We start from the raw sequence: 18,097 nt of genomic DNA, 5'->3' as shown, positions 1-18,097 counted from the left end.
AACCACAAATGGCAGGGGTGAAACCCTGCCTCAGAACTTCCTGGCAGGAATTTATTATCTATCTGCTAAGAAGAACACAGTAATTCCTTTCATAGGGAAGCAGCATATCAAAGGGCACCCGTCATTCTCTAAATTAAGTGACAGAGTTGCTTCTCTTGAATGACAGGCTGCTCTAATGACAAAATCCATGCCACACCAAATTCTCAGGAAATTATTGAAGACACTAGGCTTGTTTCAAGTCACATCAAAAGTCTGTAGCAGGAAAAGGCTCTAAAGAGTTGAAGCCACTGCCTATAGAATCCAGTCAGCCAGAGAGAAGGAGACAATGAGCCACTTAACAACTATGAAGTGTCATTTATCTCAAAATCATAAAAGAAGGCTTCCTGAGAGAAAGCCTGGCATCACAAAGAACTCAAGAGATAATATAATCAACTCTTCTCCACCATGCCAACAACGGGCATACCTGACAATGTGCCTGTCAGAGACTTTCAACTATTGAGAATTAATGCTCCTCAATGTTAACAGTCAATATGTTTTTAAAATGTTCTTTCATCTAAATATAGGGACTCTGAATGGTTGTCTTATTTCTCTGCTTAAATTCTTTATAAAAATAATTTTACATTTCTGAGTAATATACATGCACCCATTTGACATTCCATATCCCTTTTTTCCCTAAATGAACATCTGGGTATGCACTTGAGAAATGTGGCCATAATTCTTTCTGGTATTTTGTTTTCCTTTTCACCCTATAGTTTTTTACCTTCACTCTTCTTAATTACTCCACCAGTTGAAAGAGAAATGCTACCTGAAGGCCATTGTGATGAACAAGTAATCAAAAGAACACATTTCTACAGAGAAAGACACTGCAGGAGGGACGCAGGGATCCAGCTGTCTGAGGGAAGACTTGGTGGGGGGGGGGGGGGCTGGAGTTGTTTGTGAGTCAGGAGACAAAAGTGGCTCTACTGCTGAATAGGGGACACGGGGCACAGACAGGGGTCTGGGACCTGGGGCCTGATGGGCTCTTCGGGGAGCCAGGGGGATAAAGTCACCAGGAAGTGAGAGATGTGACACTCTTTGGAATTACTGTGGAATGTAAAGAACTATGGTCAGTAATAGGTTCAGAAAAGGGGCAGAAATAATTATTGAGTTGAATTTTGAAGGCCAAACCAAACATTTATTAGAGATTGCAGATTTATCCATGTTAAGCTTTGATGTGTGAATTTTTCTGAGTCTTAAAAACACTCACTAAAAGGGTAGTGATCCAAATGGGAGCGGACTCAAGGCTTGTGAAACTCTCATGCTGGAAGGGAGGGGATGAAAATGAGCACAGTGAACGGATGGGTGAGCACACTGGGATTTGTCTGCTGCTCACCACAGCGTTTTCATCAGGGTCGGCCAATATTAAGGTTCGATAATTATCCACAGGATCAATCTTGCTGTAAAATTTCTCTCAATAAAATTAAACAGCACAATTAACCAAGTCTCAGGGGAAGAGTCACAGCCTCTATTGTTATTATCATCCTTTAGTCCCTGTGTATTTTATGAGCCTAGCAGGAAACCTTTAAAACTAAAATACTTATTATATATATATATATATATATATATATATATATATATATTTTTTTTTTTTTTTTTTTTTTTTTTTTTTTTTTTAAAGGTATATGGGGTGCCTAGGTGGTTCAGTCTGTTGAGCATCCAACTCTTGATTTCAGCTCAGGTCATGGTCTCAGGGTTGTAAGGTCTCTAAAATAAATAAATTGGTGTGAGTAAGAGAAAGAGAGTGAGTATGTGCACATGTGAGCCAGGGGGTAGAGGGGCAGGGGCAGAGGGAGAGAGAAAAATCTTAAGCAGGTTCCACACCCAGCAAGGTGCCCAATGCCTGGCTCAATCTCATCACCCTAAGATCAGGACCTGAGCCAAAACAAGACTCGGATGCTTAAACAACTGAGCCACCCAAGCGCCCCTGGACTGGCTCCCTTTGAACCAGAGCTTCCCAAGTGATGGTGATAGCTGTCATTGATTGAAGGCCTATGTGTTTCATAAACTGGATTTGACATTTTATATACAATTTCCCTTTTAGCTCACAGTAACCCAAGGAGATGGGCATTATTTTTCTAATTTAATAGTCTAATGTTAGCCAGATCTAAAAAGGGATGATATATTTCATGATGGTAGAAAGACCATATGACAAATGGGAACTTTCCACAACCTCCTGGGCATGTATAGCAAATAAATATATATTGAGGGACTGAATGGTGTGGTACCTGTTGACAGTTCACAGGCTAAAGATGTGGGGAATGTCAAAAAGAAGTTTAAATAGTTTCTAGGGAAATCAGGATATACGTGCATGAAGAATCCATCCAGGTTAAATAAAAAAACTGGAAACCAAAAAACTGGGTCATTTATTTTTGCACAGTTTCTGAATTATTGAACAACGAATTAAATCAGTAAACCAATTAACCAAATGCTAGATTGTCCAGTACTGGCTCTCAGAACTAAAATAGTCTAGTGAAGGAAAGCTCATTGTGGACTTGAGTGGTAGCAAGATTTCTTTAATGAGATGAGGTCAGAGTGGGACCTGGAAGAATTAGAAATACTGGAATTATCAAGAAGGACTGAAAGCACACTGAGGGAATATGGTAAACAGGCACAGATAACTCCTTCCTGGTGCCCTGGTCCCCTTCTGCAGCACTGGCCTTGCCTCCTGTCATGGTTCCTCTTGGCCTTCTGCCCTGAGCTCATCTGTTCTGCTCACTTCCTTTGCTTGAGTTCTGTCCAGCTAGTTCTCAGAATACCTTAAAGATGGCATTGATTTTGCTAAAGCATCTCTGGATTAACCAGGAATGCCTCTGTCCTTTAGTGGAGAGTGGAAAAATAGTGTTTGTACTATGAATGATTCCAGGCTTTTGTAAGCAATGTAATGAATTATTCTTCATGAGGCATAAATCATAATGATTATCTCCCCATTCCCAAACAGCTGTGATGGGGGCTTCCCATGGAAATCTTGGCATTTGGGAGACCCTCATGAGACTTGCAGAAAGTCATTCCTATAGCCCACAAAACAACCTTTCAACTAACTACCCTTGTGCCTCTGCCTCGAAGTTAAGGCAACATAAACACACCCCCTCAGACTTTGGTGACAGGGGCACAGAGCACAACCCAAAGTTACTCCATACACTGAGGTCATGTCTCCCAGGAATCAGAAAAGCATCTTCCAGCTCAGGCTCCCTGAATCCTTTCCAGCTTGGCCTCTGCCAGAGATTCCTGGAATGATCATCACTTTGTTCTTTATCTCACAACAGGTGAAAAATTGCCTTGGATGGGAGTCATGAATTGGTTGGGTTCTTAGAAAAATCCATACTTCCAGTTGTGGGCAAAGATTGTTAGGACTGTGGTCACCCCAGGACTGACTGCTTTTTTACTCTGAAAATCTCCCAACACCATACCATTGTGCTTCAGTCTGGTCCTCTCTGATTCTGTTTTTCAGGAACAATATGAGACACTACGAGCTGTGCTCAGCAGCAGACCTGCCTTTCCAAGCATAGCTCACTTCTGGATTGAAGAGTGCTTTCACTTTTTACAGGTTAGGAGACAGATTCTGTTTTGTTACTGTTTGTGAGCCAGCAGTGCCGTCCTTGACAGAAAAGCCATGTTGCCACACTGATATCTCTCTCATAAGAGGGACAACCGTAAACTCTGTCAGAATACAGTGCCTTGTGTTTCCAAAACAGTGTTCCAACCCTTAAGTGCAAGGAATCTCACAGAGGATCCTGAGAAAGATGAAGAAGAACACAGAGTAGGAAAATTTAACCCGTGTGAGGAGGAGTCAGGTGGAGGTCCAAATTCCGCAGTGGGAAATATGTGTTGAGATTCTGGAGCCAGTCTTTTCTTTTCTTTTTTTTTTTTTTTTAAGATTTTATTTATTCATGAGAGACACACAGAGAGAGAGGCAGAGACACAGGCAGAGGGAGAAGCAGGCTCCCTGCCGGAGGGGGGAGACCAATGCGAGACTCGATCCCAGGATCCCAGGATCAGACCTGAGCCAAAGGCTCAACCTCTACCTCAACTACTGAGCCACCCAGGTGCTCTTGGGGCCATTCTTTTAACAAAAGACTTTCTTATGAGGGCTGAATTTTTTTCCTCCAGGATTTAAAAAACTTGGGTCTACAAATCCAGTATGTTGATGGCAAAAAGCGTTGCCCTTTTTTATATAATATTTTAAAAATCCTACCCTGTCATAGGAACAGAATAATAAAGGAGAAAGAGGCTACACAGATGTGGAGGGGCTATTTCTGGTTACCAAGATCAGAGCATCTACTTGTGCTTGATTATATAACTCTGGGTAATTTTCGCTTCCTGTCTGGAGTATTATTTCCCAGTAAAAGTGGGAAGAAAGTCCCAGCACCTGATAGGCCTGCCTTCCCTGAAGTTAACAGATTGCCCATATGAAAGCTGTCAGCATGTGCCAGCCCTCCACTGAAGAAGGAACAGGTTCAGGACCTGGCGCCGCGCAGCCGAGTGGCACTGCTCCCAGAACTCTCGTCCAATAAAGAGCCATTGTGGGATCTGAACCCTTCAACGTACCGGACAAATGACTGAAATGAAAAGCACAATGCATGTGAGTAGAACCAGAAAACTTGAATGCAGTGGTAATCACTTCCTTGGTGTGGGTCACATCATTTTTCAGGTAACTTCATTCTGTAATTCAGTCCTTGCCTAGTGGAATAGTACAGATTTCCATTTATCACTTGATAAGTGAGAATGATTGCTTTCTAACCATGAAGCGATGTAGGTTATTAGTACTGGTGTGGAAGGGAAGTGGAAAACAGGTAGGGGAGGTGCGCAGGGGTTGGTGTTCATCAGGAAGAGACAAAATATCTGAAAAGAGAAGAAAGTGCCGATTCTCCCTGCATGGGATTGATACAAACTCTAGTTCAGCTATTGGGAAATTCGAGACTGTATCTGATTCTAAATCAGGCCCAGGGCTTTAAAATAGCTAGGGTTTCTATGTGAGAATGAGGTCCGAGGCATGAAGTAGGGCCATGGACGGGGGTAAAGGTCCAGGCTACAGGCATCTATTGTGTGGCTGGCACCCTGTTGTTGAACTTCAGGTCCCACAGACTGGAGATCTAGTGCTCAGATCCAAATACCGAGGGCCAGGAGGAACACGGCAGTGCTAATTCAGGCTGAGCCATGGTTTCCATCTGGGTGACCTAGAGAAACTCTACACAATAGCCGACCTTACTGCAAACAAAATAAAACAAACCCCTAACCAGATGCCATGCTCAGCTAAGCTTTCTCCAATGAATCAATAGGAGGGCACAGTTGAATTAGTCATCAGAGACCTAATGAAAACTTCTTTTTCAGCTGGGCCTGCACTCTATGTGTCTCAATTTTAGGATCAGGTGTTTCTATCTCTGAGCCAATTATATTTGTCACCTAATCCATTTTGACCAGAGACATGGTCAGTCTCAAGCCTTTTTCTTTATGATCTGGAGCTTGATATTATTGGTCACTTGGTCTACTTACTTTCTGATATCTACAACTATCAAAAGATATACGCCTATACACCTCTACCACTTTAGTAAAACTATGCAGCTCAAAATAAATAAATCAAATAAAGCATCCCAAATATCTATAAAGGGATGCAAATATTTCAACAAAAAAGCCATTTGACTCAGTGTCCAATTTTTGTTCTTCATTTATCATATCTGACCACTGTAGGTTCTACCTCGATAAGCCATCTACAATGACAATAGGCTAATTTTAAATGTGCATCAGTTGTTTCTTTCAATTTATGATTATGCCCTTGTAATAGCTTGTATGTATCTGGCTGAAATACAAATAAATCTTTCTTCCAGTAACCCATTATTAAATTCCTCCATGTTATCAACTCACCAGAATTAAGCAAAATGATGGATTTGAGGCACACAAACTCCTCGCCCTGGAGATTCATCATACGAAATCGAGATGACGTAGCCAGCAACATGTCAAAGATCTCCACGATGCCCTCTACACATTTTCCCTGGTTCCTATGAAAACATAGAAGATAAAAAGAAAAAAAAAACGGTATTAAAGCACAGAAAAGTTGGGGTGCCTGGGTGGCTTTGTTGGTTGAGTGTCCGACTCCAGATTTTGGCTCAGGTCATGATCTCAGAGTCCTGGGAGGGAGCTCCAAGTCAGGCTCAGCACTCAGCAGGCTGTCTGAAATTCTCTCTTTCCCTCTGCCCCTCTCCCTGCTCTCTCTCTCTCTCTCTCTCAAATAAATGAATCTTTAAAAAAAACATAAAGAACAGAAAGGCTCCAGACCCTGATAATGTTCACATTCATAAAAATCTACTGGCTCCTAATCTGTAACAAAAAAACTGCAGCCCATTTTTTTCATGGAACATGAACATTCATTTGGATTCTGGAAGGCAAAATGAAACAAAAAAAAGTTTTTCCATCAATAAAGCATTTCATTTCAAATTCTTAGAAGAGACATATTGTCCAATCCCTAAATCTGCCATGTTAAATACCTAGTTCTTCAAAGTGAACACTGGCAGTAATTTTTTTGACATCAGCCTTAGCAACTTTTTTCTAGATAGGTCCTCTGAGGCAAGGGAAACAAAAGCAAAAATAAACTATTGGAACTACATCAAAATAAAAAGCTTCTGCACAATGAAGGAAATGATCAACAAAACTAAAAGACAACCTACTGAATGGGGGAAGATATTTGCAAATGACATATCCAATAAAAGGTTAGTATTCAAAATATATAAAGAACTTATCAAACTCAACAACCAAAAAACAAATAACCCAATTAAAAAATGCGTAGAAGACATGAGCAGATGTTTCTCCAAAGAAGTCATATAGCTAGCCAACAGACACATGAAAAGATGCTCAACATCACAGATCATCAGGGAAATGCAAATCAAAACCATAATGAGATATTACTTCATCCCTGTTGGAATGGCTAAAATCAACAACACAACAATAGGTGTTGGCAAGGATATGGAGTAAAAGGAACACTTGTGAACTCTTGGTGGGGGTATAAGCTGGTGCAGCCACTGTGGAAATAATATGGAGGTTCTTCAAAAAGTTAAAAATAGAACTACCCTATGTACCAGTAATTGCACTACTGGGTATTTACCCAAAGAAGTAAAAAACACATATTCAAAGGGATACATGCACCCCTATATTTAGAGCAGCATTTTTTTATAATAGCCAAGATATGGAAGGGTTCTAAGTGTCCTCCATTGATCGATGAATGGATAAAAAAGATGTGGTACAGTTATACAATGGAGTATTATTCAGCCATAAAAAGAATGGAATTTAGTCATCTGCAACAACATGGATAGAGCTAAAGAATGTAATGCTAAATGTCTTTCTCAGCCAGAGAAAGACAAATGCCATATGATTCCATTAATACATTAAGAAAAAAACAAATGAGCAAAGGGGAAAAAAGAGAGACAAACCAAGAAACAGACACTTGACTACTGAGAACAAATATGGCTTCCAGCAGAGAGGTGGGTGGTGGATTGGGGGAAACTGGTGATGGGAATTAAGGAGGGCACTTGATGTGATGAGCACCGGGTGGTGTATGGAATTGTTGAGTCACTATCTTGTACACCTGAAACTAATATAACACTGTATGCTAAGTGGAATTAAAATAAGAACTTTAAAAAAAAATATAGAGTTCTTCAACCTAATAAAAATGATTACAATTCAGATAAATGATTATTCTAAGTGTGTGTAATTCTGCTACTATATTCTAGGCACTGTGGTAGTTATGGGAATAAAAACAGAGCCTCTACTCTAAATATGCTCAAAACCTTGAAATAATATAATCAGGTCCAACAGACTTTATAAAGTGCTTTTGAAATACAGGAGGAACTCTAGCAAAGGACGGTGGCTGGGCTGGAGCCATTTACGCTGCCAAAGATGACAGGTAAGGATTTGCCTAGTAGGTGGCATTTGAGTTGACAGTTGAAGAAATGCAGGTTTTCATGGAGCAGGAGTGTGAAAGCATCACTGGAAGAGGGTCTTAAACACGGGAAGGAAGAGCAGAGTGAAGGAATATGGAGCAGTGTGCTAGACGTACAAAAGAGATAAGAGATTAATCTGGGAAAGGAAGAAAAGGGTAGGTGATAAAGGATGTCCTACATTATAAAAAATTTAGCCTTTTTTCCTGTGCAACAGCGCCCTGGCATCAAGAATTTAACATTAGTAGTTGCAACTACTAAATAAGCAAACACGAAGGTTCATAATATGTAATATTCAAAAAAGAAATATTGGTATCTTTTCCATAGGGTTGTTGCAGAAGTTAAATGGGATAATACATGTGAAAGAAATTCATTGATCTTTCTGTTCACAAGCTGAATTGGGGGCATGTTGTCTTCGAGGGGGGCAAGAAGGATTTAAAATATCCTATGTATGTGCAAACATATATTTTGAAAAATATAATAATTTAAAACATGAACCGTAAGCACATTGTCCAGGATTTTGTTTTATTTTTAATTAATGTATTTTGGAGTTCTTCATCAGCTGTTTTTAACAGCTGCATAACTTTCCAACAGCATAAGTTTTGCACTGAACAAATTGCTATAATTTTTTTAACCACTTCTTTTTCAGCTGACACTTTGTTTGACTTCAAGTATTTGCTGTTACAAATATTTCATGAAATAACTATTCTTATGTTTAGGTCTTTAGATAGATGTATAGATAGCTATAAAAAAATTTCTAGAGGTAGAATTGCTAGATCAGAGGACTTACGCATTTTTAATATTGATAAATACTTCAAATACTGCTTCCAAAGAGCTTGTACTAATAGGCATATGGTAGAAGAATATATTGGTATAAGCTCTTTCTCTAAGAGATCTGTTCTTATCCTTTGCTGTTGGGTTATTAGCATTTTCACATTGATTCTTAACTGCTTTTTATATATTGTAGTAGTTAGCCCTTTGATCTATATACATTCAATGCTTTTCTTTTTTTTTTTAATTTTTATTTATTTATGATAGTCACACACACACAGAGAGAGAGGCAGAGACAGAAACAGGCTCCATGCACCAGGAGCCCGACGTGGGATTTGATCCCGGGTCTCCAGGATTGCGCCCTGGGCCAAAGGCAGGCGCTAAACTGCTGCGCCACCCAGGGATCCCCATTCAATGCTTTTCTACTGGTTTGTCATGGTTTTTTTTTTTTTCTGGTGTTTTCTTCTACCAAATATTTAATTATTACATCATCGATTGGCCAACTGTGTTGTTTAGAATAGTGTATCTTACTTGAAAAGGTCATTTCCCTTCCAGTAACATACATAAAATCATCTTATGTTTCCCTCTAGTATAGCTCCATGTTTTTATGCTTAAATCTTTCATCTTCTGAGATTTATTTTTTATAACAACTGTATTGAAACATAGTCACATATCATATCATTCACTCATTTTGAGTGGACAAGTCAACAGATTTTAGTATATTCCCAAAGCTGTGCACCCACTGTTCAGGATTTATTCTGTGTGAATGACATGTGGGATAGAACTCAGCATTAGTATTTGTCCCAAGCAGCTAGGTCATTTTAACACCACTTGTGGAGTAAACCATCTTTTCCACTCTGATTTGAAATATGCTAGGTGCTTTCAATGAATCCCTTTCTTACAATTGCCCTCTAAGGTAATATTATTTTTGTCATTGTCCAAATGAGGGGATTAGGAACCAAAACTGGAAAGTCAAACCATATTACCTACTTCCCAGGAAAGAATTCCAACAAGTTTTTCTTTTTTTCCCCTTCTTGCCCTATTTTAATTCATACTTGCCCATTATATACCAAACTTTGGGCTAGACATTAGGGTACAGAGAAGAAAGACACGAGTTTTGTTCATAAAGAGATCCAAAACAGAGGCAAGACAGACACAGAGAAAAGGCAGGTGCAAGGCTATGAGCTACATTCCTCCAGAAAAGGTATAGAAAGAAAGCCTTACAACTGATGTCAGCCTCTCCACATCTGACCCACATCAATACTGAAGCGATTGCCATAGTCTTCTCAGATAAAGGTAAATGAGGTTTTATGTAAAGTGTTTAGAATGATACGCGGTACACCGTAGCAGCTATATATAACAATTACTATGAGATAGGTGGGTAAATAGAGACGTAGATGTTCAGGGAGAGGTTGGTCTTTTTCTCTAAAGTATCCAGAAAACAACTGCCACAGAGCCCTCTGCTTCGACAGTGGCACCCAGGCTCACGGAAGCTCTATGGAAGTGGAGGCATCTTTAAAAGCTACATTGCCCAACAAGGGGATGAGACGGTGGTCACGCCGAAGGGTGACTTGGCCGTAAGCAGGGACAGCACACTACAAATTTTTTTTAAAGGAGCACATTTTCTTTCTAGTGAAAAAATAAACAAGGATAGGGGAAAATGTTTGGAGGAGGAAGCTTTAAAAATAACAACCCATAGCCAAAATAGAGAAATGTTCCTTTCTCAGTAGAAAGTCTCTGTTTAGGTAACAGACTGCAGGCCGGCAGGGGAGGAAATCTCAGTGTGGGAGGGAGCCTGCGTTCACCTGCTGTGAGCAAAAGTTCAGCTCAGAAACCAAGAAAGTGGAGCCTTAACAATTCTCCTTTCTGCTCGCACCTTCTCAGCAGTCCCCACATTTTCCCAGGAGAAGTGTATCCCTCTCAGCTTCTTCTCCCTGGATGTGGGACATCTGTGTCGTTTCGTATCAGCAGTTGTCACCCAAGCACGAGACACACGTGCTCCTCAGCACCCAGTAGGGGCCAGAGCTGGAGCCCCAGCAAGGGCTCCCAGCCAGAGCTCTCAACTCATGGTGTGGGAGTAGGAGTGTCCGTGAGTGTGTGAGTGGGAGGGTGAGTGGGAGTGTGTGAGGGTGTGTGAATGTGCATGACCGTGTGAGGGTGACTGTACGAGAGTGCTACGAGTGGGAGTATGTGAAAATGTGTGAGGGTATGTGTGAGTGTGTGTGAGTGGAAGTCTGTAAGGGTGTGTGTGAGTGGGAGTGTGTGAAGGTGAATGTGTATGCATGTGTGCACGTACATGAGTATGTGAGGGTGAGTATGTATGAGCATGTGCATGTGCATGGTGTGTGAGGGTGAGTGTGTGCATGTGTGTGTGTGAGTGTCTATGAGTCTGTGCATGAGTGTGTGAGGGTGTCTATGAGTGTTGCGTGAGTGCGTATGAGTGTGTGCATGTGCAGGAGTGTGAGGGTGAGTGTGTGCATGTGTGTGAATGTGTGAGGGCGAGGGTGAGTGTGTGGGTGTGTCCCTTTAGAGGAGGAGAAGGGAGCAGACATTAAATATAAGTCATTGAGACATTATGATAAGAAGATCCTGGGGCTTACCTCCCAGGCAAACAAGTGCTTCTCAACTTTGAGGGCCCCTGGGGGACATTCATTCCAGTGAAGTTGCAATAGTCTAAGCAGTGCTGTGAGAGTCTTGAAGAACTTCACACTGATGTCTCTATAAGACTAAACTCACTGTCCTTTCAATGGGAAAAACTCACTTGTTCTAAACACTTCAGCCAATCCACTATTTGTGTAATAAATTAAAAATATGTGCTTTGAGGGGCCTGGGTGACTCAGTCGGTGAAGAGTCTGACTCTTGGTTTCGGCTCAGGTAGTGATCAGGGTTGTGAGATGGAGCCCCTGAGTCCCACTCTATGCTGGGTGTGGAACCCACTTAAGATTATCTCTCCCTCTCCCCTCCTGTCCCCTCCATCTCAAAATAGTAAATAAAGTAAAATGAAATGAAATGAAAAAATAAAATAAAATAAAAATAAAAATATGTGACTCTGAAGATGTTTCTGGTAAATCACTAGAAAGTTGCTCTCTTGGAAATAACTGTCTGGTTGCGTGGCATGTGTGGGTTTCCCACCAGTGTTGTTCACATAGGTGAAAAGGCTGGCGATGTGAGCTAGTGAATGGATAATGTGTCACCCTCAGATCAGGTACAAACCTATGTGGACTCCAAAGGGTAGACAGACACTTGTCACCTGCCTAACACAAAGGACCCTTTACTGTCCACTAAAGTCATTAACACGCTGGGGTCAGGGCTTAATTTTCAAAGTCCTGCTGAAATATTCTCTACTAACCTCAAGAACCCAATCAGCCTAGAGCATTTAACTGCATTTCAGAGGGGATGCATAAATCAACAGCACCAGAAATGGGTGATTACTAAGAATCTGGAAGTAAAGTTATCAAAATAAGACAAAATTAGGCTAAATCCATGAGGTGCTGCTGGGGTAGAGAAACATGTTGGGTAAAGACCAAAATTTATTTTTAAAGGAAGCATAGTCACAGACCAGAAGCAGTTTACCAAGCAGACCAGCCATGCCCCCCATCGTGAGATGTGACAGCTTGTGACAATGAGCTCCTCTACCCACTGCATCAGTCCACATTCAGAGCACCTCAGAGTCCCCACATGAAGAAACCTTGTTCTGCTCCTCTTCATATACAAGCCACTTGCACTTAAGTAGTGGAGAAGGAAGAGAACTTGAAAGAACACTTGCTCATGGCATGTTCTGGAAGTGTCTCCTCTGTGGAAATGAAAGCTTTTAGGTACTTAGTCCTTCACATGGGAGATAAAGGGTCCTAATGTTGGTAGGCAGATCAAACCTTCACTTGTACATCTTCAAAAATAATCTTACAAAATGTAGTTACCCCATCACCTCTCTGGATGAAAAGACATTGACAGATGGAAACAGAAAACCCAGGAGAGCAATGTAAGACATTTAATTTAGTTGTCCTGCAAAGAAAGTGCAATTAGGGGTAGAAAAAGACTATAAATTAAGATGCTGCCTAAAATCAACAGTGGCAGGTTTGGTTGTATTTAAAGAGTTTCTGTATCTTTGATGCTACAAAAGCTCTCAATACATGCTCTGAAATGCTGTGACTCCATAAATATTCGTATGATCAAGAGGTTTACATATACAATTCATTGGCATGTGGAACAAAATGCCAAAAGTGGCAAATTATAAGCAATACATCTTGAAAGATGTAAAATTTGAATGGCTGTATCTCAAAGCTGATGAAAGTGGTTAAGATTTTGGTGTCTGACTGCCTGGGTTCAAATCCTGGTGCATCTAGTTATCAATTGTGTGACCTTGAACCAATTACTTAAACTGTGTGCCTGAGTGAGTGTATAGAGAGAATCACCCACCGTGGACTGTAAGTTGAATAAGAAATAATTAATCCATTGGGATGTAACAGCTGTTTGAGCCAGCCATTTGCCTATGTGGATCAACAAAGAAACCATACTGGAAGTGGGTCAGTGCCATAAAAACTATTTGCTCCCCAGTGCCAAATAGCAAGAAACAGAGCAAGCCAGAGGACTCTGTCACAACATTATCTGGTAATGGCAAAAATATCTGATTAAATTGTGCTCTGAAATAACTTGGAAGGCAGACCACGTACCTGGGGAAGTGGATGGAGAGAGTCAGAGTGACAGTGTGTGGTGGACTCGACAGCTGCCTTAGTAAGTGTTACAAAGAGGTGAGCTGAGGCAAAGATTGAATGATCCTTAGGTGCCACCTAAGTGCATGAGGAAAGATCTAGAAGGTTTCTCAGGTTACAAAGTAACTCAGTGTTCAGAGCACTTCAGGTGGGTAAGGGGGACACTTACAGGGTGTTACCTCCCCATCCAAACACACTGTTTTAAAAAGCCTCAAGTAGTCACCAGTAAATCTAGAGGGAGGGGCCAAAGGAGAAAGAAGCAAATAGGAGCAGCAGTCTTGAGGACGGAGACTGGGAAAGCACTTCAGTTGCAGTTACAAGCAAATAGAACCGACGAGCAAATAGAATAGAAGCCCACTTTTTTTTTTTTTCTTTTGAGACAGTTGTACTGCCAAAAAAAATCACAAGCCTGAACTAAAAAACAAAAGCCTTGGAACACCTGGGTGGCTCAGTTGGTTAAGCTTCTGGCTCTTGATTTCAGCTCAGGTCAATGATCTCAGGGTTATGAAATCGAGCCCTACGTCAGGCACCAATCTTAGTGCAGAGTCACTTGAGATTCTCGCTCTCTCTCCCACAGCCCCTCCCCACTCCTCTCCACCTCTTTCCCCTCTAAAAAGCCTCTGAGTTTCCCGCCTCCAATCCTAACATTTCAGTTCAGAAATTCAAGAGTAATTTCTTTTTTCTTTTTTTTTTTTAATTTTAAAAATATTTATTTATCTATCTGAGAGAGAGTGAGAGACAGCACAAGTTGGGGGGAGAGGAAGCCCAACTTGGGGCTCAATTTCAGGACCTTGGGATCATGACCTGAGCCAAAGGCAGATGCTCAACCAAATGAGCCACCCAGGTGCTCCAAGTTCTTTCTTTCTTCATCACTGCCCAATGTAGGCATCTTTGTGGTAAGGCGACTTTCTCATTCAGGAGACCAGGATCCTTTTGGACTCTGATTCTGCCCTGTTTAGGTCCCTGAAATGTTCTTTTTGTGACAAGTTGTTGGGGAAAGGGCTGAGGCAAGCACAGGATGTGCACTAGCAGGAAGTGCTGAGAACACTGGTTAGCTCACCTGAAGGACCAGCTTCTCACCACTCACTTCAGATATGGCCAAGAAGAATAATGGAAAGAAAGAGCCTCCCAGAGGGTGAAGCCAGATTACATGGAGAACAGTGGAAAGCTCCTTTTTTCTAGAGAACAGATTCAGGGGCTAATCAAAGAGCTTTCAGGCTCCTCCCCATAGAAGCCTCTTCTTTATGCCCAATAGAACATCACAACTTCTGCACAAGAGTGACACTGACTATTCCCTCCTCCCTTTTTTTCTCAGGGGGAGTTTTTACTGCAGTTTTTTTCCCTTATCCCAATACCAGATATTAAGTGTATTTGTGGGGTGAGGCTGTCAAACCAGGAGGAGTCACATCCATGCTCGATGGAATGGACTTCATGTCAGTGAGAAATCTTTCAATGAATGGTCTTGGAGCTGGGCACAGTCATGGCTAGAGCTTTGCCCTGTTTCCCTAGGAGAGAAGCAATGTGTGTTCTGTGTGTGGGAGGAATGGCTATTTGGTGACCAGAAGTAATGACGGACAAAGACTGCTATATTGCTATATTCACCAAGACACATTTCCTTTTTCTCCTGTATTTCCTCCTAAACACATCTCCCAGCATCCCTTGCAGTTAAGAGTGGCCATGTGGCTAGATTTTGCCCAGTGAAAAGTGAGTGGAAGTGACTAACATCACTTTTGTGGTGAAATAGGAAAGAAACCGGTGTGCCTTTCCCAGTCCTCTTCCTCATCTACTTCCCAAATGAAGAGCATTTCCAGGACTTAGTAGAAGGCAGAACCAAATGTTAGAAGGATCTTGGTCTCTGAATGAGAAGATAACCCCCCAGGATGCCTATACTGGACAATGACCTGAGTAAGAAATGAATTTTCATGTGTTGACAGCTGAAAATTTATGGATATCTGTGGTAACCACTAGCCTGAACCCCATAACGTAAAATAGATGGATGAGTCTGATTACTACCTGCCCCAACTCACTCCTGTCACACTGACACACAGGCACACTTAGGATACAAAGATAAACTTCTGTAAACAGGCTACTGACTGATCACAAGGATATAAGAAATGTATTTTCTGGCAACTTGCTTTATAGATTTTAATCACTTCCAACTGGCATGATTAGGAAAAAATGTCAAGGAGTATATGGCATTTGATGTAGGTCTCCATGGATAGATCGAATAGGAGGAAGAACATTCCACGCAGATTAAATGGTATCAGTAAAATTTGATAGGTGGAAGTGATGACGGAATGATGAGGAATCCAGCTGGTAGAGTTTGGTGTTTGTAAGGAGAGAGAGACTTAGAAAGCGCTTAGTCAGCATGTGGAATGGTTAATAAAAGGCTTAAAAGATACTATGTAAGGAAAGACCATGAAAGCTTATCAGTGGGTGACATGATCAAATAAGTGCTTTGTTATATTTAATTTGGCTTCAGTGTGCAGAGGAGAGTAAGGCAGAGAGGAGAGTCTGGAAAGAGACTGCAGGCGTAAGGAAGGAAGAGAAGGCACAAGACTGTGACCACGGTAACAAGGATAAAGAAGGGATATTTTGGAAAACTTCTGCAAAGAAACAATCAACATATTTGGGTGAATGATCTACAGTGTTGGGCAAAGAAAAGAGGAATTTAAAGGCATCTTTGAAATTGTATGCCAGAATGACTGGAAAGATGATGAAAGAAATAGAAAAATTAGCAGAAATAAAGAAACTCCAAGGATTTGTCATATGCCAGTAGAAGAAAAAAAATATTGAATTTAAAATTTCTCAAGACTATCTAAGTAGAGATGACATGCAGAAAACTGAAAATGTATGTCTGGAACTTGGGAAAGAGGCCAGGATTAAATATGTGAATTTGGACTAGTTTTTTCCACTTCTAATAGCAGGCATCTACAAAACAACACATCAAAATGTATCTCACCTTTTAAATGAGTGCCTCGTATTTTGCTATATTCATATTAATTTAAGTGCTTCCCTACTGATGGGCATTTATATTGTTCTTCATTTTTAGCTACAATAAACAATGTGCAATTATCATGCTTGCACACATAGGTATCACACTTGCCAAAGTGTATAGAAAAAACTCTGATACTTGTAATATCAGAGTCAAGCAGTAAAAAAAATACAATTCTAACAAATATTGCCAAACGCCTTCCAAAAAAGTTGTGGTAATTTACACTGCCCCAAACAGAGCATGAAAATGTCTGAAAAGGGCAGCCCCAGTGGCTCAGCGGTTTGGTGCCGCCTTCGGCCCAGGGTGTGATCCTGGAGACCTGGAATCGAGTCCCACTCGGGCTCCCTGCATGGGGCCTGGTTCTCCCTCTGCCTGTGTCTCTGTCCCTCTCTCTCTCTCTCTCTCTCTCTGTCTGTGTGTGTGTGTCTCATGAATAAATAAAATCTTTAGGAAAAAAATGTCTGGAAATAGAGATTTTTGAGGTATCTGAATAGAGATGGTTAAAACTGGAAAAGGGGTGGTACCTGGGTGACTCAGTTAGTTAAGCATCCAACTCTTGATTTCAGCTCAGGTCATGATCTCAGGTCCTGGGATTGAGCTTTACATCAGGTTCCATGCTCAGCAGGAAGTCTGCTTATGGATTCTCTCCCCCCCCTTCTGCCCCTTCCCCCACCATCAAATAATAAATAAATCCAAAAGATTTTTTTAAATAATAAAACTGGGAAAGGGAGTGAGCTCATCACAGAAAGGAGAGAGAGAGAGAGAGAGAGAGAGAGAGAAATATAGCAGACAGCTGGAGAGACAGAAGAAAGAAGCAGAGGTAGGAAATAGGAGTGAAACATCTCTGGCAGGGAGCCAAAGTTGAACCAGTCAAAAGAAGTGGGCATAGAAGTGGCAGGACAAGAGAGACTACAATGTTGAAAGTTTCAAGGTGGCCAGGAGAAGGCATGCCATGGGATAGGTGGCAGAGATGGAAGGAGAGAGACATGGAAAATGAAGGAGTGCAGACTTAAGATCATTGCAAGAGAAGGAATGTGTTTTTTTAACTGAAAAAAGAATAAGAGAAGAAATAATGTGAAAACAGAGAAACTCTGCAGTTATGGTTAGGAATAATACTACTTCAAATTGTTTAGTAAATAAGAAGTGATATTAGTTGCAGAAAATAGAGAAGGTAGATTGAGGTTGGACACTTTGGGACATGAGAGGAAAGTGTCAATGCTGTGAGGGCCCTGGGGTTGGGTGAAGCTTAAGAATGCCCTTGGAGTGGCCCCTGGATGGCTCAGACAGTTAAGAGTACAACTCTTGGTTTTGGCTCAGGTCATGAACTCAGGGTCGTGAGATCTAGCCCCAAGTTGGGCTCCTCGTTCAGTGCAAAGTCTGCTTGAGGTTTTCTCTCTCTCTCTCCCTCTCCCTCTGTCCCCCCACCACTTGCTCATGCTCTCTCTCTCTCTCTTTCTGAATAAACAAAATCTTAAAAAAAAATGTCCTTGGATTTCTTACCATTGTCCAGTCTTCTCAAGTCCATTTCTTACTGCCTGCCTTGCAATTCATGCTGCAGGTCATGTGCAGATGATCCAAAGCATTTGCTTGTGATATTTTGATTGTTATCCTCATCTCACCCCTTTTTGTCCTTGGATATCTCTTTCTCATCTTTCAAG

At 41.2% G+C, this 18,097-nt stretch overlaps 1 protein-coding gene across 3 annotated transcripts in view; it reads right to left on the bottom strand.

Annotated features, from left to right (window-relative positions):
* ESR1 (estrogen receptor 1) overlaps nt 1-18,097 on the bottom strand; it is a 277,313-nt gene that overhangs the window by 33,766 nt on the left and 225,450 nt on the right. For 2 of the 3 annotated variants that reach the window (XM_077896962.1, XM_077896956.1), the window contains exon 7: nt 5,899-6,032. In XM_077896962.1, coding sequence (XP_077753088.1) covers nt 5,899-6,032 — 134 coding nt within the window. Of the gene's footprint in view, nt 1-2,383; nt 4,596-5,898; nt 6,033-18,097 lie in introns of those variants that run through there. The other variant, XM_077896968.1, reaches the window with a different exon arrangement.

The sequence above is a fragment of the Canis aureus genome, chromosome 1 (assembly GCF_053574225.1).
Source record: "Canis aureus isolate CA01 chromosome 1, VMU_Caureus_v.1.0, whole genome shotgun sequence".
Classification (NCBI taxonomy): domain Eukaryota; kingdom Metazoa; phylum Chordata; class Mammalia; order Carnivora; family Canidae; genus Canis; species Canis aureus.
The sequence above is the reverse complement of the archived record's forward strand: the minus strand, read 5'-3'. Positions and strand labels throughout refer to the sequence as shown.